At 40.7% G+C, this 26,386-nt stretch overlaps 2 protein-coding genes across 2 annotated transcripts in view; one reads left to right on the forward strand and one right to left on the reverse strand.

Annotated features, from left to right (window-relative positions):
• elp3 (elongator acetyltransferase complex subunit 3) overlaps nt 1–14,459 on the forward strand; it is a 30,747-nt gene extending 16,288 nt beyond the window's left edge. The window contains exons 10-15 of the mRNA XM_083898802.1: nt 7,219–7,412; nt 8,284–8,374; nt 12,033–12,098; nt 12,312–12,539; nt 12,722–12,803; nt 13,589–14,459. Coding sequence (XP_083754928.1) covers nt 7,219–7,412; nt 8,284–8,374; nt 12,033–12,098; nt 12,312–12,539; nt 12,722–12,803; nt 13,589–13,680 — 753 coding nt within the window. The 3' untranslated portion in view covers nt 13,681–14,459. The remainder of the gene's footprint in view (nt 1–7,218; nt 7,413–8,283; nt 8,375–12,032; nt 12,099–12,311; nt 12,540–12,721; nt 12,804–13,588) is intronic.
• A 5,541-nt stretch (nt 14,460–20,000) lies between these two features.
• On the reverse strand, nt 20,001–25,922 carry LOC310935092 (serine/threonine-protein kinase pdik1l-B; the record flags this gene model as incomplete). Its single annotated transcript, XM_083898927.1, has 3 exons — nt 20,001–20,239; nt 23,837–24,062; nt 25,194–25,922. The coding sequence occupies 3 exons, from the start codon at nt 25,920–25,922 to the stop codon at nt 20,001–20,003; spliced, it is 1,194 nt and encodes a 397-aa protein (XP_083755053.1).
• Nucleotides 25,923–26,386: the final 464 nt, after the last annotated feature.

The raw sequence follows: 26,386 nt of genomic DNA on the forward strand, positions 1-26,386 counted from the left end.
CCTCAATCGTGTCGCGTAATGAGCTTCTAATTAAACATGAGTAGACGACAAAAAGACACGGATGTTTTATTCTACATGGGGAATTTTAGAGTAGAGCCGCACCATTTCAATGGAATCCAAATTGTTCGGATGATTGTGATGATAATCACTCGCTCCGCTGTTGTGCGTGTGTGGACATCTGGAGGAGAGACACTCTATGTTTACGTAGACAGGAGCAGATGAAGAGGGATTGGTCGGCTACTTGCGTCTGTGCCAGTGAAGTTAAAAGAATATTTATACATTTTGCAAAACACACTTCTTCGATTTCTTACTCAGAGTTAGATCAATAATGTCAGGAATATGCTGATAAAACAGCAGATATACAGAAATTAGGGCAGTTATGAGGGTGCAAGTAATTATTATTGATCAGCAAAGAGACAGAACGTGAAGCATGAATGCAAACAAACTCATTCAAATATAAACACGACACTTTTTTTTTATGATAGTTAAGAAACTATCATTGACCGGTCTATACATGTCATCCTATTGAACAGTGGTCAGCAACTGGTGGTTTGTGGGCTAAAACTGGTGCGTTTGCATTAATATCTGGCCTGGTAGATTCAAATATCAGATTTGTGTTTTTCTAAATGTTCCTATCTTCACATGAATGACATTCTGTGTCAAATTAAAGTTATTATAAGACTCTTTTTTTGCTTTGAAACCAACACGTCGCACAGTTGGTAGAAAAAAACCTTGTTTGGCCCAGATTTTATACATTTACACACAAACTCTCCCTCAGTCAGGTCTGGTAGTATTGCTTGACGGAGCCTGTTTCCAACGAAGTATGCAGCATACAATTCTGTTCAGGGAGACCGAACAGAGGCAGAATAACAATAACAAGTTACGCACTATATCTTTAAGTAACTTCAGAAGGGCAAGAATACTAATTTATATCCACAATAATGATAATTATAAAAATATAATAACGATACAATACAGCAGAAGTAACAGAATTGAGTAAATTAATAGTAAATTCAAAATACTACAAAGAGCTTCACAAGGCAGCAAGTCATGTCCAGAAGTAGACCATCCAGACAATCAAATAATTAAATTTTAAATAAAATTAACAACATACAGAAGTTTGTCTGAAGGGACATGAAAGAAGTCACAAAATCAACTGACCTGATTCCTCATTCCCTACAGTCTCAGGGTCTGACAGCAGCAGCAGTGTCAGAAGTAGTAGTATTAGTAGTAGCAGAAGTAACAAAACAGTACACAGATACACTGACAAAATCCACACCTACAAATAAACAATACACTATTAAAAATAGGCTTAAAATGAAGGTGATCACAGTCCTAATTATGACTTAAAACAGAGTTTTAGAATGTGCTCTCTTGTGTTTATTCTTGAATTGTACTGAAATAAAGAAACAAAACAGTGGCAACACGGCAGTCACAGCTTAAAGGAGTTCGACAGGAATGTTTTCTCTCTGCCACGTTAGATGAGCAGATCGATGCCTCTCTCTTATTTGTAGGCAAGAGTGTGGCCTTTCATTTGGACAGCATTATTTCTCCATTTCACGCTCAGATTTTGTAATGCTTTCCCTCAAACCCCCCCACCCTATCCCCACCCAACCAAACTGCTCCTGCCATCCAGCTTTTTTCCTCTGCTCCTACTCAGAACACTCTGTTTTGAACAGAGGCTGCTCTCGATGTTCTGTTGTTTACTCCCATGCTTCAGTTCCAGTCCTTCTCCTCCTCCTCCGCCTGGGAAACTTTTGCTCTCGGGTTTCTGCTCTTGCTCTTGACCCATCATCACTGCGTCATTACGGGGGCGTTTACTTCTTAATGCGTCCCTTTTGGGGCGATTACTGATCAACCACATCCTGTGAATCCCTCACCACTATGAATCGCCCAAGTTAAAGACCTTTAATTAAATTACATTTTAGTGACGCAGTTATTTTTTTCAATTAAACTAGATGCTCATTGGCCCCCAGGTCATTTGAGTTTTGAGATGTATTGCATATTGTTTTTATTGCATATCTCCTATTGCTTTTGTATGAGGAAGTCTTTCTCAAACTTTTTATACCAAGTGCCACCTGAGATAATATTGAGCTCTCAAAGTAAACACCATTTTCACCAGCGTTAAAGTACAGTGGTGTAAATAGGACGAACAAAGTCATCTACAGACTTTTCACAGGAGGCACAGATTTATTAATCCATCCATCCATTCATCTTCTACTGCTTTATCTTCCACATGAGGGTCACGGGGGGCACTGTGCTTCACAATAAGATAATTTACTCTCTCATCATCATCATCCTCTTCCTCACTCCGGTCAAAATTCCTCACCTCCGCTCTGATCACGCACGTCCTGGTATAAACAGTAGAACAGTTTTTCTGATTTAACTCCAACTACCACCAGAGGTGGTACACGTACCACAGTCTGAGAACCATTTGATGGATTCAATGGTCAGAATTCAATATTGATAATCAAACATTTAGACACTAAATCTGCTTCATAATGAGTCTAAAATGCATTAAAATCAATGTAGTGTCCATTCTTAGAGATTCTGGAGGACCAGTTGGTCAACAGAGGGCAGATCTAGATAAAAGAAAAGTTTGGGAAAAACCAGCTGTTCAGTATTGGGTGGGCAATATGAGATCAAAATTATGACACAATATTAATAATTAATAATATTAATAAAGAGATCCACGATGATATTTCACAGAAAGTAAAGGTGCTTGTTTTGCTATAGAATGTATATGATGCAAAATAAATCTATTAAAATCAAAACCAGAGAGAAATAAATCTAATATTGATGAGTTAATTACTTGATAACAACCGAATGTCTTATTATGTTTTAAATGTATTTAGTATTATATTCTGTCGATATTATATCACCTCGCTGGCAGGTGTGTCTCAACCACATATGCTGTGTTTAAAGGAGGAGGAGGGCACGGACCATGTTTTCTCTATAACATAATGTTAAGTGGGGGTCGCATGTAGTCGATTTTGGGGGTGACCTGTGAGTCGCAGGTTTGCCACCTCTTAAACTAAACAGTGCTAAACAGCATTTCATGTGAAATGTTCAAAGATTTCCTGTTAAACATATAATTTGTGGAAATTCACAACACAACCAACTCACTTTAAATGTGCCATATGTAAGTATGTGGCCAAAAACGGTTACTACATTCAAATTCAAAATACAGAGGTCTTTTAGGTTTCGTTTTCTGACGTAACTGGCAACCCGTGGTTGCTCGGCAGCTGGGACTCTACTGACTGCAATGATTGATAGACGGTGGTAGGTGGCGCCACATACCAAAACATGATTTGCCGTCTGTAAAATATTTTTTTAATGCGCATATTTTGTCTGTACTGTTGCTGTTGGTGAGTTCAGTTTGTTATATGAACATTATTCTCTCTGTGACATATTAGGAGGATTTTATGGCCAGTTGTTTTAGATTTATTACATAATGCACCTTTAATTGCTTCTTATGGCAGTGAGTGATCAGATTGTATATTGTCCTCACTCCCAATCAGTAATCTGGTGGACAAACTGCAGAATGAAAGCTTGTTAAATTGCCTCGATGACAATTTGGACAGGGAATTGTTGTCGGTTATCAACAGACATGATGGTGCTCATTTTGTTGTGCGTGCAGTTAACCGGTTGACATATAAGTATTGTGTAGTGTTTGTGTCTCACAGACGCAGCAGTGGACAGAGAGGACGTTTAATGAGCCGAGACTGTGACCAGACGTCACTGAGTTTTCAGAAAACGAGCAATGAAAGCTTTGTTTCCCCCTGAAATCGATAGATGGAATCCTGTGTGAAAACAAAGTTTCAGGTTTCAAACTTTGTTTTGTTGGTGCTGACTGTGTGTAAAAAGTAGGGATGTGTGTAGTGATGAAGGCACTCGGCACCAACAACGCTGAGTGCCTCATTTTCACAGAAGATTTAAGTCGTGGAAAAGACTCCGTGTCTTCCCTCGGATTTGTTACATTACCTCTCTGTTTGTGTGTGTTTGTGTGTGTGTACTGATGCATTGTGTGTGTGTGTGTGGTGGTAATATGGAGGGCAGCAGCAGGTCGACACAGTGAGGGGAAGCGGATTAAATGTGTGCTCGGCCCACAGACTCTCTTCCTTTTCTTTCCTGTAACATTTCCTCCGTCACTTGTCTTCACCCTACACTTCATTTCTTCTTTTGTCTCCGACGTCTATTTTCTCTCTCCTCTTTCCGTCTGTGTCCATTGTTTTTCTTCTCTTCTCTGTAATCTTTCACTTCATCTTTTTTCTTCTCTCCCCTTCTCTCCTGTAGTAAATTTTCACTTGATTTGCTCTCTCCCATCGCTCCTTTTCTCGTCTCACCAGTCCCTTCATCTGTCTGATAGCTGTCCTCTTCCAATCACACATGGTCTCCTTGTTTGCCTTTCACCCTTCCTTATCACACAGACACCTCCAGGATGTGTGTGTGTGTGTGTGCGTGTGTGTGTGTGTGTCCCTTCATGCTCCTCTTTATCATATCTAATCTTCCGTGACGTGCCTTCTGCGAGCAAGTGGGGAAAAATATGCAGGTTGTCGAGCATCTTCGCCCCATGATCCAAACGAAGCATCTCAAGAAAGATTCCATGATGCATCGTTTGGAACCTTATGTCACTCTGACAGAGGGAGCATTCAGATATAGTCAAGTTTGAAAGATGGGGAGTAGAGGTAGTGGGAAAATAGTCAAAGAGATGAAGGAGGTTATAGATAATAGAGGGATTATTTTAAAAAAAGAAAAGAAAAAAAAAACAGTTGAATTTATTTCCATAAAATTTGGTAGCAGGTTGGGAGATGATCCAAGGAAGAACCCGTTACATTTTGGAGCAGCTTTATTTAAGGGTATGAATACTGAGGATTTCTTTTACCTCTCAGTCCAGGACAAAAATAAAGGTTCTCTGCAGTGATACAGTGGCTGACATTGTTGCCTCACAGGAGGAGGGTCACCCGTTCAGAGTTTCTCCCTGTGTGCTTGTTGCTTTTCTTCAGGTACTCCCGCTTCCTTCCACAGTCCAAAAACATGATGAGATTAGATTAACTGAGGGCCACACGGTTGGTGTAGTGGTTAGACCTGGGTTCATTCAGAACAAGGGCCTTTCTGCATGGACTTTGCATGTTCTCCCTGTGTGTTTGTGGGTTTTCTCCAGGTTCTCTGGTTTCCTGCCACAGTCCAGAAAAATGCAGATTTGTCAGTCACTCCAACTTGACCGTAGGTGTGAGAGTGAGAGTGGATGGTTGTTTGTCTTTATAGTTGTGTCCCTGTGATGGACTGGCAATCTGTCCAGGGTATGACCCTGCCTTTCACCCTATGCCAGCTGAGATTGGCACAGTGCCCCCCCCCCCCCCCGCGACCCTCATGCGGAGGATAAAGTGGTAGAAAATGGATTGATGGATGGATAGATTAAGTGAACACACATTGTCTCCATCTTTGCAACTGGCAACCTGTCCAGGACGTGACCCCCCGGCTTTCACCGTACGTCAGCTGGGATTGGCTACAGAATGATTGAATAACCAGTAGAATATGGTAATGGCTTGGTTTGAGTATAGAAACAGCCTGTGTGGACATTAGTCCTGAGTTTCACCTTGGATATCTGGGATGCTCTCTCAGACCAGGCGGTGTGCTTTCTTCGAACTAACTTTACCGCAGTCCTAATGAGGAAGGGGAAACGGTGTTAGTGCTGCAGCCAGTGCTACACAACACATTTAAAATCACAGGGTAAATGTGATGGAGTCACTCCCTCAGCTCCGTCACTGACTAAAGCCAGTGTCACAGGCATATTGCATTTCACATGTAACAATATGATTATTGTTTTATTATTATTGCAGAAAATGGAATATGTGATTCATTTGTGATGAATCGTGATAGTCGTGGTTATTTAATCACAATTAAAATATTCTAATCAACTGACAGCCTTATAACAGACCACCTTTTTTATTTTTTTAATAATTCCTTTTAAACAAGCATGTTTTGTGCACATCATACCACACTGAGGTGCTCCTCATGTCACCACAGACCACAGCAGGCAGAGGGCAGCAGGAGAACTTTGCATCCCACACGCGTCCATCGTGACTATCCTGATAATGAAATTCGATTGCAACTTGCTTCCAGCCTGAGATCCTCTCTTACTTATCTCTTGTGCACAGATGCTCCCTGTTTCAGGGGGGGGAGGCGTCCTTTAACAGGGTTTCCTCTCCACCAAGCAACAGGATTGTGATGCGTGATCTACAGCGATAGCAGGCAAAGTCCCTAAAATAGTCCCCAGACTTAAAAGTATTGTTATTTTTCAGATTACATCCCTGTGTTCTTCCTTTTATGTTTTAGTAAAGGACCATGTGTCCCTGCGTCCTCATGTGATTAAAAGCTGTGACGAGAGAGAAAGAGAGAGAGATTAGGAGATACTGATAATGCAGCCTGTTTTGGATAATCTTGCTTCAGCTCCAGATCTTCATGGTTCTGATCGTACGATAGTCGGCGTAGAGGAGGAGAAAAGAAAATGACTGGAAATCCCTCTTGTTCCCCCTCACTGCACCGAGCCATTCATCAACATTTGTTTCCTTCAATCAAATAACTGAGCTCTGCTCTCTTTGACGTCTGCCTCATATAAGCCGGGAGGACGTCTTCTTTTCTTCTGGTCTTTACTGAGGCTGATTTGTTCTATTCAAACTTTGTATTTCTCGTTTTTAGGAAGCTTCATTAACACTGCAAATATGTATTCAGGCTGGACAAAGCTTTTACTTGGGAAAATGGATTCTGTTGGTTTGTGTTGAAATACATTAAACTTCATACTTTTATTAATCCCACAATGGGAAATGTTTGGATTTACAGCAGCAAAAGCACTGGTAGGATTAGTTTTACACGATTAAGTGGAGCAATGTAATATTAATGGCCAATTCACATGGGATAAGTAATTTCAGTTAAACTACCACAAGTGGGAGGGGCAAATCGATTCACGCACCACCGTCACCTCCTGTCGTCATATGTGTATGACATTGATTCCTGCGTGTACTACTACACTGCATGTGATCTATAAACCGCTCCACTCAGTCATGTTGAGCTGCTGGACGTCATCAGCATTATGTGACGTCGTATGACAAAGGTTCTAATGTTTTAAATTCACTGCTGGTCATGCTAGACCAATTTCAGAACACATTTTCACTGCATGAGTTAATGAGCCACATGGATCCGTGCGTTTCCTTGCAGGAGTTTTTTGAAAATCCAGCTTTCAGGCCAGATGGACTGAAGCTGTATCCGACGCTTGTGATTCGTGGCACGGGGCTGTACGAGCTGTGGAAGACTGGCCGCTACAAGAGCTACTCGCCCAGCGCTCTGGTCGACCTCGTGGCGCGGATCCTGGCACTGGTGCCGCCCTGGACACGGGTGTACCGGGTTCAGAGGTAAGAAGGAGAAAATGGACCTGAGATGACAGTCGTTTCAAGCTCTATTATGTTATATTGTTTATTGATAAAAGTTGATAAAGTGTATTGTTGTAACTTCCATTAGATGCCGCACAGCTCATCCATGAAAAGACAGAATAAAGTGAAGAAAAACGTTCATTAGCTTAAGACGTGGATATGTAGGACAAGATAAGATTATCCTTTTAGTTGTTCCATAACTGGGACAATTGCAATGTTACAGCAGCAGATATGGTTAATATAGTAAATGTAATAAATAGTAAAAATGCAGGAAATACAATAAAATGAAACTACATTTTGGAGTTTACAGTTTAAGCTGCTCCAATGAGATGCTAATGTGGCTCTCTGTCTACATATTGTCTGTATTGATACAGCCCCAATGTATTAAAGGGATAATACTGTTTTTTTTTTGTGTACGTGTGTGTGGTTGTATGAGGTACTGACACAGTCAGTGTTACCTGAGCTCTGCACGGCCCCTGCACCTAAAATTAGCCTGAGACAGAGGTGTTTGCTTTCACTAAAATAATGTTCTTACTTTATCCTTTTAACAAAAGACTCACCGAATAAAATCCATAACAGCTTAAGTCTATGACTGATAAGAATATGTTGTCTCTGTTAGACAGCCTTTTCTGCTTGGAAACTGAAGTTTGTCTCACTTTGCGAACCTTTTACTCCGCACACCAAAGAAAAAAACAGTGATTTTACTTGATGACACACTGAAGCTATTGATCCACTGATTTTAGTATGTGAGCCTTTTGTTCAGCAGCTCATATCTGAAACTTGTCCACCTGACTCTGCATTAATCTGTGAAAAAGATCTCTGATTATAATCCCTATTGTTTTCTTTTCACCAGGGATATACCCATGCCGCTGGTGAGCTCTGGAGTGGAGCACGGCAACCTGAGAGAGCTGGCACTGGCCAGGATGAAGGACATGGGCACTGAGGTGAGACTCACTAACTCTGGTATTAAACTGAAATAATCTGTGTGTCAGCTTATTGTGAGCAGAGGAGCAAACAGACTTTTGCAGTTGGGATGCCATCCAAACAGGTACAGCTAAAACTCAGGTGGTGGAGGCTTCTAACATGCAAATGCTGACTGTAGTGGAATTATTTGCATAAATTGCTGTCGTAGAGTAAGATGACAGATTAAAGAGCCTCTCTGGTATAGTTTTGAGCTGTTGGAGCATGGAATTGAAGCAATCCCCTTCCCATAACCCCCCTACATATACTATACGAGACAGAAGAGCCCTCACTAACTTTTATATTTGCTTGTCTCTGAGTGTTTTAACATATCAAGGCACAACAGTTATCCACCATCTTCTTTTTATGAATACAACTGGCAAAGACACAACTTGACTAGTTGTATTTCCTGCTTCTGGCAATATACGCCTATGGATTTTAAACAGCATGGCTTTCTCCCAAAATGGCATTGTTTTGGTTCCATGTGTAGCATAGTGGTATTGTGTTGCATCACTTCCTGGATCTCTACATTGAAATGGTAACACCCAATGCCTCCTTTGATGCCACAGATTTATTTGTGAGGCTCTAAATGGAGCCTAGAGTTGGTGGAGATTTACATTATGCTGAAAGGTTATTATGGAATTATTGATTAATAATAACAACCTACTGAACTAGTGGATAGTGGATTTCTTATCCACTATTGTGGATAAGAAATCATTCTTATCCAAAGCTGTGCAAATGTTTCATCCATCCATCCATCTTCAACTGCTTAGCCGAGATGTGGTCACAGGTGTAGCAGCTCTAGCAGGGTGCGCCAGACTTCCCTTTCCCTGGCCACATTGTCCAACTCTGACTGTAGTATCCCCAGGTTCTTCCAGGCCAGTGAGGAGTTATAATCACTCCACCTCGTCCTTACTTTGCCCAGAGGTCTCCTCCCAGTTAGAAGTACCAGGAACACCTCCCCAGGGAGGCGCCTTGGTGGCATTTGTACCAGGTGCCCGAACAACCTCAACTGTCTCCTTTCCGTGCAAAAGTAACAGTGGCCCTACTCTGAGTCTCTACCAGATGACTGAGCTTCACTCAGGACCATAGATGAGGGTAGGAAACGAAGATCAACCTGTAGATCGAAGGTTTTGCAGCACTGAGGTCTGAGAGGATGAGAAATTGAGACCTTATTTTCATCAGAGTGTAATCTGAAATCACTGACGGTTTTAGCAAGAGCTGTTTCAGTGTGTTGATGTTTTCTAAATCCTGGTGGTGTTGTCTTTTATTGTCGTTTATTTGCACTGCAACCATTTTTTCAACAGCTGTTTTGAATGCATCAGGTAAGATCTCAGTTTGAAGTGACATGTTTATAATTCCCAGTGCATGACTTGATATACTGTCGAACACCCGTTTAAAGAGTGCTGTAGGCACAGGGTCAATACATGAGGTGGTGGAGTTGCATTCAGTAGCACTCTCTTACAAAGCTCAGATAATATTATGCTGATGAATTTCCTTCCATGGTAACAATATTTGTATAGGATTTATAGGAGATAACCTGCATTTGCACCGGTGTCTGGATCAACAGTGGTGGGATGGGAGCAGTGTTGTAGCTGTTCAATAGTGGATAACAATATTCTACCGTTTCCTGAATTCTCTGGAATGATGTTGGAGAAATAGTTAATTAATTCTGCCAGTATTTCCTTGTTGTAGGTGTTCATGGCTTCTTTATGTTATGTTACAGTGAGCTTTGTGGTTTTCCTCCATTTTCTTTCAGCTGCCCGACACGTTCTATTTGCTCCTTTGACGCTGTTGACATTGTTTAACCATGGGGATATTCAAGAACAAGACCTTGAGTTACCTAAACCACCAGTTTGTGTCTCAAGGTCAGCATTCCATCAGTTTCCTACTGAGAACCATGGCCTCTGATTTAGAGGAACTGGTCCAGTGAGAGCTGTAGATCATGCTTTTGAACCCCTCCTCCTGTCCCTGAATATCACAAACAGGATTGGGGAGAAGGCACAGCCCTGGCGTAAACAAGTCCAACTTACTGCAGAATCCCCTTTTCAAGGGATTGAATGACCTTGAAAAGTCCTACACTCCTGCAGCACCTCCCACAGAATATCCCTGGGATTGAGAGGTGTTCATTTTGTCCATTAAAAACGTGGTGGGTCCAACCTGGCGGCCTCCTTAGAGACCTAATGTACAGTAAATATAAAGCTCATATAAAGTATAAAGTTCCTTGTGTAATTATTTATATATTTATATTCAATTTCTGACAAATGGAAATCTTGTAAACTAGGCATTTTAAGAATTTGTGGAAAAGTCACGTCAATATAATAGTCCGTGGTCGTAACAGCAAGCAGTGGTTTGACTCTGCAGCAGAGGCAGAAGCTTCTTCAGCCGCTGCTTTGTCAGAGACACAAAAGAGCAACAGGTAAATCCTGCAGCCAAACCTCCTCTCAAGTGTTTTCATCAAGACACTGATCAATAATCTGTGCGAGGTCTGCTATGTTACCCGTTACCTTCATCTAACCGCTCACAATACCTGCTACTCCCTTTTATTTCCCCATCTTGTGGATTTCAAAGTGACAAAACATCCAGCTTTTATCAGCTCAACAAAGCAAATTGACGCAGTGAGATATAGAAGCAGGAAACAGGGCTGAACAGTTAATTGTTTTTTAATCAAAATCACAGTTTGAAACGGCACATTTAGCAAATTGCAAACATAAAAATCTATGATATATGCAGGATGCATGTCGTGCATCTGACCCACAGTTTAGACTTAACTATTCATGGATTTGGTAAAGGAAATTTATACATTTGAATTCATTGTCAACTGCTTTATCCTCCACATGGAGCCAATGCCAGACTCCCATCGTGTATGAAATGTATTACAACATGAATATTGAACTGAAGCTAGACTTTAAAAAAGTATTGCAAATAATCAGAAAAATCACAGTGAGGAATTTCCTCATGTTGTCCAGCTTCAGTAGGAAGATTAAAACCAGGGCTGAAATGGCAAAGTTCACCACCTACATTGAAAATAACTTTGCCAAATACCTGATTTAGAAAAATGCCAAGAAGTGGGCTGAGCTCGGTATTTATTAAAGCAAAACGATGCAGGATTTGACCTGAATTGAACAGCTTTGGCGTCATTATGCTGATGAAACGACCAACTTTTTTCAAATAGCAAACAGTGAGGAAAAAATGGATGCCGAACGGCATGGACATGGCTCCACACAAACGAAAGCAAATGCACATGACCAGGAGAGGGGAAGGGAGGGGGAACACCAGTGGTGTTTTTTTAATAATAGTGAAGATAAAGCCGTCAACGATGGATGGATGTTTACAGTGGTGTCATAAATACACAATACAGTGTAGGGGGAGCTCCGTAGAGAAAAAGTGGGAAAAAGCGGCCAGATTTGTAAAGTTCCACTTTGAAAGGGATGGCGTCTGGGACAACAAGCTTTGCAGATTAGGTTTACGAAAGAGTGTACCAGTGACACAAGGCAAGGGTAGACTAAGAACGTTTGAATGCAGTTGCTGGTATTTTACACTAAGCTAAATAACATGAACTAGGTCCCCATATACACCTGCAAATATACACGTTCAATTGTGAAGTCTTTAAATTGGATTCACTTGTTTTTCTCTCTGCAGTGTCGAGATGTGAGAACCCGAGAAGTGGGTATTCAGGAGATCCACCACAAAGTCCGACCTTACCAGGTAACTCATTTTGAAAATCGTTTCATCGGAAGTGTTTTTTCCACTAATCAAAACAAGCTTTCTTCTTAAATGTCAATATTTTCTGGTTTCTTTGCTCCATATAATAAAGAAATCATTTAAACTGAATCATTTTATTTTGTGGACAAAACAAGACACTGGAGAGCATCATCATGATCAACAAAAGTGTCGTGTTCTTCACTCTCATGTTCTCAGGTGGAGCTGGTGCGCAGAGACTACGTGGCCAACGGCAGCTGGGAGACCTTCCTCTCGTACGAGGACCCGGAGCAGGACATCCTGATCGGCCTGCTGCGTCTGCGCCGCTGCTCTCCACAGTCGTTCCGCTCCGAGCTTAAAGGAGGAGTGTCCATCGTCCGTGAGCTGCACGTCTACGGCAGCGTCGTCCCCGTCAGCAGCCGAGACCCCAGCAAGTTCCAGCATCAGGTGGTTATGATTTTACATGCAAAGCCGGTTTTCCCTCCGGCTGTGAATCTGATTGTTTTTCTTTCTCCGACACGCAGTGAGACGTCACAGCTCACTTGTGTTTTCTCTCAGATTAAGCGGAACATCGGGTGAAAGAAGGTCAAATGTTGTTTTTCTGTGTCTCCTCTGTCATCCTTGTGCAGGGCTTTGGGATGATGCTGATGGAGGAGGCAGCGAGAATAGCCAGAGACGAACACGGCTCCACGAAACTAGCAGTTATTTCCGGTAAGAAACAAAAACTGCACAACAGGACGTGATTTATCCTTTTCAAAGACACATTACTGCAATCATCTACAGCCGGTAATCCATATATGACTTAAATTGGAACATAAAGTACATGTACATTATACAATGTTGTAAGTTATAAAATATTATTATTATTAATTTTAATTTCAGAATATATATATATATATCAATTTATGTTAAAAGGTCTTATACTGGATTGTTTGGCCAATTTAACAAGTTTTTATGAATCAAAATTAATCTGGCAACCAATCTGTGTATTCGGTCAATTTGTAGCAGCATAATTGCTGTGGTGGTGAGTCAAAATAATTGTGATTCTATTATTATTATTATTATTATTATTATTATTATTATTAATATTAATGCGATAATTGACCTCTGCCAGGGAGGTATATATTGTTATAGCCAGAGCTTGTCTGTCTGTCTGTCTGTCTGTCTGTCTGTCTGTTAGCAACATAACTCGAGAAGTCACGGACAGATTTGGATGACATTTTCAAGAAATGTCCGCAATGGGACCAGGAACATGTGATTAAATGTTGGGCGTGATCCGTAAATGCTATCACTATTTTTATCTCTATTTTGTAGGCACTGAGCTGCCTTGGGGTAGGTCTGTGCTCTCAGAGTGTTTTTCTAGTTGTAAAAGAAACGGTGCTTTATTAAAATCTTAAAATTGCTCTAAAAAACACAACCACTTTATTTTACATTTTTGGAAAGAAAATGTATGAAAAACATTGCTGTTGACTGTGAATGTTCTCTTGACTTTACAGGCGTAGGAACAAGGAACTACTACAGGAAAATGGGCTATGAGTTGGAGGGACCGTACATGGTGAAGGACCTGTATGGACCTGGAATGGACTGAACCTGGAAAATTATTTTTTTATATATCTGGACATTATCTTATATTCTCAGGACGGGATTCTTGTTTTATTTAGTGTTCTGTTTACCAAACATCAGAGGAAATAACGATTGTTATGTCTCAATGTGTACTCTCAATCCACGCTTCTGCGTTTTTATCTGGCACAGACTCGTAAATGTTATGCCATTTCTTCTTTTGTGTAGATAAGGAGACGGTGTTGAGGATGTGAGGATTAAAATAAAAGTTATATGAGCTTTAAAGTTCAGCTTGGATGTGGGCATTTGAAATGTTCTATTTTTATTTCACTCCTGCGTGAACACAAGTAAATAAGACACACAAACAATGGCCTGCTGGGAATTATAGTTGTCCACATAAACTAATGGGTGCCGCCATTATCTTCACTGACATCCGTTTCATTACTGACAGGAAATGAGAGGAAGACTAAAGTGTTGGGTTTCAGGATGAGAAACCTGTTTAGCATCACCGTTTGAGTTTATCATGTTTATGTTTCCACTAAATTAAGAGCCCATTATGATTCAAGTGTTCATTAAGAGTTGGCAGTGGATGAGTGAACAGAGGGAAGTGTCTTCACTGGGCAGCCATTGTGTAATTGCACAATTTTAAATTTATAGAGCAGGAAATTTAATATTAGTGTTACATAAATTGCTTTTTTAAAGCCCCACAGTTAATCCTGTTTCTTGCTTTTCCCTCATTTATTCATTCTTGGGCTTCAATGCCAGATGTTGAACACACCGCTTGCTTTGTGAAGAATAAAGTATATTTCATTTACAATTATGTGTCCGGCTTTACGAGAGAAGTTCTAATTATTGGGAACAAAAAAGAAGCGTTTTAGCGTTGTAGAAAAGGTCACATCATAAGAATGACTCCTCCAATGTCAAAGGTGAACGCCCTTGCAGGAGACCCCGGTGATTGCTCTATGAGAGTGCTTTACTGGCAGCATTTCCAATTACATTTCCATGCCTTACCTGTCCACTGAACACTGACTGAATGCTGTGTTCACACAAAAGTGTGTGTCATCTGAAAAATAGCTCGCAATAAAGCAGCAGTGGCTCACGCGGCGCCCTCTGTCTCAGAGATTCCTGCTACTCGGCACAGCGTAATGCGTAATTTCCTGGAAGCGTGGCCTCTGTGTGTGTGTGTGTGTGTCGTGACTGTTTTGCTGTTGCAGTCCTGACGCAGTGAACGCAAAGGGTCGACCGTGGGATTTTTTTTTTTTTTTTTTTTGGTCTCTCTCTCCACGCTTGCTCACTCCTGCAATCGGCTGTGAAATCTGAAAGGACTTTCCTCGCACTCGGACTCGCTGAGTCTGTGCTGAGCTGATTGGAGCCGTAGAGGAGGCAGACTTTGCTTTCTAATCTCCACTGCAACATGAGCAGAGGTGTAGAGCAGGTTCACTTCAATTCTGCTCAAGTGAAGGTTACAGAACTTGTTCGCGACAATTACCAGCGTAAAGTGAAGGGGAAAGGGGAATCCGAGATCGCTGATGTCTGTATTTTCTCTTCTTACTCAAATGTGTGAATTGCCCACTTCATCAATAAAGTTGCACTTATTTTAGTTTACTTTATTTGGCAAACACAAATAGTATATCAATCCAAATGCAATTAAAGGGGACATATTATACCCTATTTCTCCAAGTTAAACTAGTTCCCTGGTGTCCTAATGAACATGTCTGTGGCATGCTTTGGATGAAGCACCACAGCAGTTCGATCACTCTGCCAAAACAGCCCTGTTCAGAACGCTCTGTTTAGTAGTATCTCTTTAGGTCCACCTTAAAAAAAAATTACATCAGCCACAGAGGCTACTGGGAGCTAACAGCAGTTAGCATTTGGAAAAGGGATCATTTGCAGGCTCTAGCAGGCACATTGCCGTCATATATAACATGTATCCACTGGACAGATAAATCCTCTGAGGCTGGAAGTTTGTGTAGGACTCTGTGCTGCACTGTGGAGCCAAGAATAGAACTTGTTCACGACTTCCGGTTTTTGGATACCGTTGCCCTCGCCAGCACTCCCTCGTGTGTTTTACGGACAAAGCTGAGCTTCGCAAGACAACAATTCCAGGAATTTAGTGCATTGTGTTGTCCCAATGAATGCGGAAGTCAACATCGCGTGTTTCATGTCCTGTGCTTAGACTGAGGAGGACCACAAAAACATGAGTGAGCCACACTTTGCCGACTGATAGGACCTCCAGAGTTCCAAATATAAGGATTTAAATGATTTGATTGATGTCCCCTTTAAAGCTTCAAGCAGCATTGTGTGGGCCCTTCCAGCTGCCACCCTGCCAGCAGGTGGCACTATGCCCTTGACTCGTGCTGATGTTTGAAGTTACCAGCAGATTGGTCATTATACAGCAAAGTTGCATGCCACTTCCTGTTTTGTGGCCAACTTCCTGTTAAGTTGAGACCATGGTCCCGAGTGTTGTTTTTGATCGTCTTGGGCTGTGACTGTAAATGTTTTGGTAAAATTTGGTGCAACTTGGTTTTGACTTTGTCCAACTGGGTTTCACCTTTTGGGGGGCGTTACTGAGACATTTTGCACCACTGTTACATATTTCCATAATTTTATAAACATTTTTCACTGAATTGCCTGCCAATTTTTGTCTGTTTTCACCAAGATTTAGTACCTAATTTGAAAAAAAAAAAAAAAGATTAAGAGGTCACATGCTTATCCAAAGGTCTCCTCCCGTAATAAAAAAGAAAAAATACATAAGGAAACAACAACAACAACAAAAAACTAGAAAAGCTATAACATGTAAGGAATAGCACAATATACTGTACTACATGTGTAAACATTTCTAGCAAAGATGATATCTTGGCTACACAAATTTTAGAGTTTCATATCTGTGTACCACAATATCTCGGTGGAAGTTGTCAGTGTTTTGTTTTATAAAAAAGATTGTCATACATAGTTTGACCACCATTTCACATTAAATCACACTCATATGTATTAAAGATGCGCTAACTGACCTTCAGCATTATTTTTGAAATTGCCAGGCTTCATTTTGACGGTGTATAAAAATGGACCTCGTTCTTTTATTGCAAAACAAACCTGTTAAGCCTTTAATGATTTTGTCATTCACACTGCTTTGTCCTCTAATTTCCTCGTAATAGGAATACTATTTACAAAGATGTCATATTATTCTATTGAAGAAGACCTGTAACACGTGCTTTAGTACCACCTGAGGAAAATTGAGCTCATAAAATAACCATTATAAATCAAGTGAGAAGCGGAAGCTCATTTTCTCATAGACTTCCATTCAAATTGACTGCAGTTCTTTTTCTTCATAGATGGCATTATTAGTCTAACCCTCATAAAGTGGACATTTACGGTGTTATAGCAGCACGGACAGTAAAGGTAATAAATAATAAACATGCATTTTCCTATCTATGAATGTATAGTAGAGATATAGAACAAATAGAATATATGACTTGTTCACAAAGTATATATACAGCTTGAGCTCGATATATTTTGGCATAAATTGGAAACCAGAGGAGTCGCCCCCTGGTGGCTAACTGCTACTTCTGTTTTACCTGCTAATTGATGGTTGCAGTTTTTATCGTATGGTTGTGTGGATGGCTGAGACAGGCATGCGCCCTCACGGTGACAACATGGCTGCCAGCCAGGAAACAAGGAAAGTTATATAATATAGTATACAAATATAACTTTCATTTCTTTTCAGCACAATTTATTTTTTATTTTATTTAAAAAAAAAAAAAATTTTTACAAGCCATCTTCCTGCAACACAGCAAAGCATACATGATTAATACCCTTCTTAACACTTTATTTACAGTACAATACAGTTCTATCTCTGTTAACCAATCAGTCTGCACATCCGCGTCTGTCCAGAATCAGACTCCATCATACACAGAATAGTTAAGACTTCGGTGCATTCTTTCTTCAAATTAAGATGAATGTTTGACAGCAATGTGACCATGAACCATGAAATTCTTATCAGTCCGAGAGAAATTCCAACATTGTTCCTGAGACGTCACGCTCAGGTAATGAGATGGATGGATTCATCCATTTTTCCAGGCATGTGAGCAGAAATATTCGATGTGAAATAAGTGGTCATCGACTACGATGGGAACGGCACGGGGCTAAGATTGATGGTCGGTAATAACTGTTGTGGACTCTGCGTGGATATGATCAGCCACAGTCCACATGCCTGACTTTAATTTCCTGTTCATGGGGTGAGGGGCGCATTAGTCTTGTGCCATTTGCAATTTCACTTTGTTTTTGTGCGTACGTTGCAATTTAGAAGAAAAATAATTAAACATTCCCTTACACTGCATCATTAAAATTATGTACAAGACAAAATATACACAATAGCATTAATATAGGAATACAGCACTGTTTTCACTCCGAGGCAGTTCACTGTGATGGTGTTGAGAATGACTGCATTTTACTTTATTCACATCAATTATATTTGGAAAAAAACACTGACTGTAAATCTAATAACACAGTCTATGACAAGACCACAAACTAAAGCTTCAAAACAGAATATTTAAGACATACTGAACATACATTGTGTTACATATACAGTGCTTCTTTCTTTAATTCCATTGACCATGCAATTACTATTTAATTTGCATTTGTGCACTAGTTTTTGTTCTCTCATTTTAAAGGTGCATTATGTAATAAATCTAAAGCAACTGGCCATAAAATCCTCCTAATATGTCACAGAGACTCAGGAATAATGTTCATATAACAAACAGAACTCACCAACAACAACAGTACACACAAAATATTTGCATTAAACAAAATATTTTGCAGACTGCAAATCATGTTTGTGTTTTAAAATCATGTTTTGGCATGTGGCGCCACCTACTGCCGTCTATCAATCATTGCAGTCAGTAGAGTCTCAGCTGCCGAGCAACCGCGGGTTGCCAGTTACATCAGAAAACGAAACCTAAAAGACCTCGGTATTTTGAATTTGAATGTAGTAACCGTTTTTGGCCACATTCTTACATATGGCACCTTTAAATATTTAAGACGTCTGGAACCTGATTCATCAGTGAGAGCTGGAAATATGTGAGCCAAGACAGTAAGACACTTATCGCAACAAATATGTCTTAAATGATGGATAGTGAAGTAATGTAACTTATAACTTTGGATATTTTCCCCCAAAACAAGCAATCCTTATGAAGTAGTTAATTACATATGCAAAGTAATTTGTCTTACGATGTGTTCCCGTTGGAGTTGGAAGTCAGAATTTCCGAAAGTCGGAGCAGTCTCACTAACCCTAGCATAGGATTTCAAGATGTCTGCCACTCACAACAACAGTAAAAGCACTCTGAGCTACTTTGTTTCACATCAAGTCTGTCATACACACATTGCTGTTCAATTTGTATCCATGGTCATTTTGCTACAATTTCTGTGTCCGTCGTTAACTGGTATTGCTAACAATGGTTAGCGCCGAGATACTTTTGTTACTTCTCAAATGGAAAGTTGTCAAATTGGAGGTGACATCACTCACCATTTAGTTTTTCTATGTAAATGGAATCTACCATGTATCTCATCTGCCGTCCCTCTCATCAAAGCTCTACGACCAGAGACACTGGAACTCATCAGTTTCTCTGCCAAATTGTGTGACTCACTTGTTGTTTTGTCCTTGTTTGGAAGGATTCGATCACATGCAGCAATATAACAGGCAGGGTGTGCACAGGTGGGCAGCTCTGTTAATGATCACCAGCCAATCATTTCACGCGGTCTGAATGTTTTTCCCTTTACTTATTGAATAACTGTCAGAATAATGTGAAGATTTTAACATATACAAAATGTTTCAGAAGCAAATTGCATAGCCTGTCTTTCATTCCTGACATAAAGCGGAGATAATAAGTATGCATTCAATCTATACACGTTTAAAAACCAACAGAGTCAATCGTTTGTGTTTACTTTCAGCTCTGTCGTCACTGAAATCAATTTTCCTATGTCAAACATTCAAGGCTTAAACAGCTCAGTCTTTTACAGAAATGCATCAAATCCCACTGGATCTCTAGATAAGGACTTGCTTGACTATCATTGCGTGACTTGTGTGCAGTGAGGTCCAGGGGTCCAAGGTCAATGGACTGATGGACTTCCACCCCATTTTCCCTTAATGTGGTTCCCTATACAGTTTATAGGCTGGGCTGCCGTTTCAGTGACAGAAATAGCACCTTCAATTCCATATAATCATACAAATGTATTTTTCCCACTTCCCAGTGGAAGCAAAGTGGTTCCTGTTGACACTATGTGTGGTCAGGGGAGCCACAGTCAATATTTCCATGTAGTGGAGCCATAATGGTCGCTTAAGCGCACTTTGTGTCAGTGGGAGTCCTCTTTGAGAGCAGATCTCACTCTGGCCTCCAGCTGGTCTGCCAGAGGCCGAGCATCTGGGTCTGAGGCCAGCATGTCTAAAAGCAGGGAGCACATGGATGGACCAGGAGGGGGTGGCAGTGGGGGCGCCCTCTTAAACTTCATAGGAATACACAGCTGGAGGTCGGCGTTTTCCCACAAGGCTTCTCCCAGCGGCATCAGCCAGCGACCCTTGCATACGTAGGCACCTAAAGGAGAAATCACAAAAGGAAAGACAGTGAGGTAATCGTGCAGGAGGGTCTGCCCACACGAACGGCAATACCGTGGACACCAGGGAGCCGCTCTGTGATCGTTAAAAACATGGAAATAAAGACCAAGGAAAAGTCAACGTACGATCAAGTGCTCAGGACCATAACTGCAGATACCAGGACAGAGCCAAGCTGAAATATGCTATTACATCTGGCCAAAAATCATGTTTAATCCCAGGTTTAAACAGGTTTTCAGCCAGTGGGGAATGTGTTTAATTTGTATTCACTCCTAGGTCAAAAAAGTCTCCGCTTATTTTCCCATTTCCATGAAACAAATCAAAAACAAAACTTAAAACCGTGTACAGTGGAAAACTGTTAGACACATTCAATCGGCAACACCCGAGTAAAATGACAGCTGAGCTAAAATGGCCCAGCATGGCAGAATATAAGAAATATAACAATTTTGGACAGTGCTAAATATTTTTTAAAATTTCATCTCACCTCATTTTATCTCATGGAGTTGGAATGAGAGACTGAAGTCAAAGATAAAGAACAGTAACAACAGTAATGTTGGCACTGAGCTCCACTGTGTTTCTGCCGTTTTCTTCTTCTTCCGACTTGTTTATTTTCAGGTTCATTTGTTAAATTACAAGTGGGTGAAGAAAAACCACCACAGGACAGACCAACCAGCAAAATATATCAAGCAGCTCTGTGCCGATCGAGGTTTACAAGGAGGCAAAATGACCAGCTGTGGTTCATCATTAGCAAAGTGAAACAGTGTAAAACTGTGTCCCGTCACATCAGTGTGTTTTCCCTCTGATCAGCTGCAAACAGCTGCCTCTGGGTGTGACTCATTCAGAATGCAGGGTTTCTCCAAACTAATGCTTTAGCAGTGGGACACACTGAGATGCAGTCAAGAGTGTGGATGCGTGTGCTACAGTGCTACACAACCCCAAGGTTAAAAAGACCTTTATCCACCAGTAGCACAGTGGCAAAAATTTCTGGTAAACACAACTGAAGCAGTCATTATGGGCAGAGTGTTGAGAGAGCATGTAGAGTCACCTGCTGTGTATAAAAGTGTGTCTGATTGTGCTCATCTGATGAGAGGAGCTCAGGACAGAGACACAACACAAAATACAAGGTTTTTTTAAACAACAGATGCAGATAAAACTCAACAATCAACTGTTTTTCCAGCAATTGTACAGCTGTAATATGAAGTATTATGGACTCTGATGACACACAAGCGTAGTTGAACTCTACAGCATCGGGCCGATCAGACCTCACATGTTGAATTTGGAGGACCAGCTCCCTCATTTCCTTCTTTTGTCTTCTGATCAGAATAATTAAGAAGATAAAACTTTGGGCTCGACCAACTCCAGTTGGTCATTTGTCTTTGACATTCTCTGGACTACAGATGAATTGAAAAAATCCGTGGATTAATGAAGAAAAGGAAGTGATTAGTTGTATCCCTTAAAGGTGGTGGTGAGCCAAAAGATTAACAAGGATTATCTCTGGAAAGTAATTAAAATGCATCAATTCTTACTAAATAAAATATTGTAGTGCTTTCTCATTTTCTAAAAGTGTGATTGGAAACTGATAGTAACTAGGGCTGCAACTAACTATTATACCATAATCAATTAATCTGTCAAATTATTTTTAAGTATAGTATAGTAATAGTAACTGCATAGTACTGCATATGACATCTTTCCATCAACCGGTGCAGCCTGGTAAAAGGTTAACTCGCTGCATCTCGCTCCTCCAACACGTACAATATTATCTGGGCTCTCGTGCCTCATCATACAACTGTGTGGGTGTAAGGCTTTTTTGGAGAGGATAAAGTAAATATAATGGACTGTTTTATCTGCCTGCGAAAAGCCTCCAACTGTCTCTCCCCATTTTCTCACAGACAAAGAGGATTGTGATCGGAGCTGCTAAATTCCATTTTGGCATCTTTTTTTCCTCCCCCTGTTTGAAACACTGCCTCCATCTCCACCCCCTCCAAAAGTAACCATTTTCATTCTGCCTAATGGAGTATCAGTGACTCAGCGAGGTTTTTCTCACACACTAAACTTTGGGATAATGGTTCATATCCCCCTTGCCACCAGCTCGGCCCTGACCAGAGCCATTTTTATGAATAAAATGAGACATTTGTATTGAAGCCATTTCATTACTTGCTGATAGTGGAGTGCAGAGCAGAGCAGGGCACTGTTCTCTTGAACATTAAGATGCCTACTCATCTTATGGCCACTTGGGGCTCTAATGGAGAGGGGAAAAGGGACATTAAACAAATAAATTAAAATCCCAAAGCTGAACTGAAGAGCTTGGCACATTGCCTCTCAGCACCGCGCACATATTAATGGGTCCAGTTTCCTTCGATGCAATCACAACAAGCTTAATTTAGTACAAAAATAAATAATAATTTGACAGCATCTCATCTTCATCTTTGCATTAGCAGGGAAGTGTCCATAATCTCCATTACGCTGGTGTTATTAAAAAGAACTCCATACTGAAGGAACTAAAGATGCAGAGAAAATATGATAGAAAACAAACAAATTAATCTCCATTTTTTATAAATGTAAATTAAATAAAAAAGTGCTTCTCAAATGCTGGCAACAGCAGTGCCATTGGTGTAACAACATGCCTTCACATTTTATTAGAAGCAGCAGAGCTACTATGATCCATATCAAAATGTACATTGCACAAATCACCTTTCATATCTTTGCCATTTAGATTCAGGATTGTTCCATTCATGCTTGATGAACGTATGATGAACAGTATGTGACATTTTTAATATGGGCCAGTTAATTAAGTCAAACTCGATTCAGCGTGATGCGTCATCAACCTGCCTGGCCACACACTCAACCTTTCCAACCTCCCCGAGAGCACACTGACTGGATATTACATGGCACGTCGAAGCTAATATGCTACCCGAAATGTTAACTGGAAAAATCTGCATTCCCATTTAGTCACGACTTTTGCAACAGAACTCCATTTTTGTTTAAATAAAACGCATACATTTTGCTCCAAAAACCTTTGTCATCCACATTGTCTTGGTGATTTAGAGCCTCAAAAACCTCTGTTTTTATTCAATTCTTTTTTTCACAGGACTGAGAATGAAGGGGAAAAAAACAAACAGCAGCTATCCATATTCACTTCCTGTTGGATTCACCTTCGCTGATTCACCATGCTTGTCATCCACTTCCTGGAAGACAATATGGCTCCAACCTTGAGCGTAGAACTCAATACAGAGTCAGAGAGTGTCAGTGTACTTGGACTGGCAGGTCTCTGAGTCAATGCTTTCATGGGTTGATGTTTGCCTACAAGCATCAGTGACATCTTGTCAGCCAGTCAAACAAGTCTTTACAGTTATGTCACCACCTGCTGACTTTTTTTTTTTATATATGAATATCTATTTCTTAAATACATGTCGACCCGGCCTTAGAGCATGGATACTGTGTTCCTGTATGTCTTGTCTATCGTGATTTAGTTTGAGTTTCACTTGATTTTTCTGTTTTGTTTGGGGATAAGGTAGCATCAGGTATTTTCAATCTCTCTTTCTGTCTGCCTTGCTCTGTTGATTCATTACTCTTCACTTACCCAGCTGCTCCTGTGTGGCCCCTTCTTCCACAAAGGTGATTCTTTCCAGGACCACCCAGAACATCACACCGAGGGAGAAGATGTCTGCCTGGGCCGTGTATGTCAGTCCACCCCACACCTCAGGAGCCATGTAGAAGTCGGAGCCACAGGTGGAGGTGAAGTGCTGCCTGGTCAGGTCCCCATCCACCAGACCTTCACTCATCTTACTCAGACCAAAGTCTGCCACCTAATAGTAAGACAAGGGGAGGAAACCACAGTATTTAATTTGTGCCGACATACAGCCAAAGTTCTGAATATCTGACTTATTGTTTTGCTAAATGTTTACATTGGTAAATCTAAGGTGGAATTTGAAATTAGGGGTGTAATGATTCTTCAAATCCATGGTTTAATTCATACATCTGTCCCTGTAATACTGGCTTAATGTATACAGTGGATCTTCAGTCTCAATATATAATCCATTTTGATTAATAAACAACACTAAATATTAGAGCAGGTGTGAAACAGTTGTTCCTAACTTTAAAAAGATTATTATCTTGGTTTACATGAGTTATACTGCAAATTGTTCAATAAAAACTTGACTTTACAGCCATGGCAGTTCATTGTGGGGCCAAGGTGTCATCCATATGTGATTGTGGACATTTTCAACCATGGATTCAGTCTTGATTTGGGAACATTGCACCCCTAATGGTGATTTCACCACAGCACAGCCCACTCGTCAACTCTAAATTAACCAGTTTGATAATTTCTTAATCTGTAATTTATTTTATTTACAGATAAGTTACAGTGTTTTAAAATAGTTAGTGTATTTGTTGGTTTTATCGTTGGCTTGACATAAACTTCTAAATCCACCATTAAGTAAAGAAATTTAGAACAGTCTTTTGAGACAGGAAAACCTGAAGTGTGGTGGAGAGGAGAACAACAGAATGTACTTTAATGTGTACCGCACTGCCAAATTTGAATAGGGAAAGTAAAAAAAAAAAAAAAAATATTATGGTTGAAAAGATAAAAAGTGAAGATATATACAGCACAGTTAAATCATACTGAGATTCCATAAAAGCTCATTCCAAAAGATTTATCTCACAAATTATCTGTGACTGCATGAGTCTGTAGAGGTTGAATTTTCCTAAATTATCAAATCCAGTTATCTTTCCAGAAAATCTGTGATAACATTTTATAACTCCTGATATATAATGATTGTATATAACTGCTCCTGCATTTGTTTTTCATTTTGCAAATTTAATTGTATTATATTCTTTGCCATGTCTCATGTTCATCACTGCCGACAACTCAGGACAGCTCTGACTTTTCCAACCTACTAATGTGACATAAATACCGTCACATCACAGTGCCTGCCTACCTTGACAACAGGGCCTTTAGTCGTGTCACAGACCAGCACATTGTCGGGTTTCAGGTCTCTGTGGGTGATGCCGAGGCTGTGCAGAAAGGACACAGCACTGCTCAGCTGCAGCACCACACTGTGGTTACGCTGCTCATCTGGGGGTCTGGAGAGCAGGTACTGATTCAAGTCACCCCCATCACAGTACTCCATGACGAGCCACAGGGCCAAGCAGCGCATGGGTCGCGGCTGCTCCTCCTCGCTTTGGGACCGTCTCTTCCTGGCCCTGTTTTGAGGCCTTTTTGGGGTTGTAGAATCAGACGCATTTGATTTAGACTTTTCCTGGAAGTTTGACCTAGCCTGGACTGTGTTGCTCATGTCCTGAAGCCTGGAGACAGAATTAGACCTCCTCTGGGTAGTATTTGTTTCCGGACTCTGTGGTGCTCTAATGACACCGCCCTTCAGCACACTCTCAACCAGACATAGAGGCAGTTTTCCTGGCCTTAGGGGTTTCAGGCTCTGTGGGCCTGTCTGCAGGAGACAGCTGTGGAGTGCTATGACATTGACATGGTTCTTGGCTGTGGCTCTCATGGCCCACAGCTCTTGCAGGTAGAGTTCAATGCCCTCCGGGTTGTTGCAGGGCAGCCGCTTGATAGCCACCCTCTGTCCTGTTTTGGATATATGTCCTTCAAAGACAACACCGTAGCTGCCTCTTCCCACCTCCTGCTCTAAAGTGTAGAGCTCCTCCATTTTCACAGGAGCTGAGCCTGGAAAAAAATATCACACAGTATACTTTGACTTACTCTTTAATAAAAATCCTTAACTGCCCACCACTGCTTTATACAGAATTTGCATTTGACCCACATTTTTTTCCCCGATTTTGTGATCAAATTTGATATTTTTTGGGGTTACATTTTAATATTTTTAATGCTCGTGTTCATTCCTGTCCCTTCACAGATTTATTTTGAGTTTTCCCAGAATATATGAAACCAAACTAGTGTAAATAATTACTATGCAACTTGCCCCATTTCATAATATGGGTTTTCTGAGTGTTTCAACGCTGTTGTTGTTGACTCAAGTTAAACAAATCACGTTTGCTAACTTTTTAATGAACCATTTACACTATGTGTGTATACGGTTTGTCCCATACCCGAGGTTGAGCTTACAATAATAAATCAGACTGTCTCTTAGTTACACAGCCTCAATTTTATACA

Source organism: Microchirus variegatus (genome assembly GCF_963457635.1).
Source record: "Microchirus variegatus genome assembly, chromosome: 12".
Lineage (NCBI taxonomy): Eukaryota > Metazoa > Chordata > Actinopteri > Pleuronectiformes > Soleidae > Microchirus > Microchirus variegatus.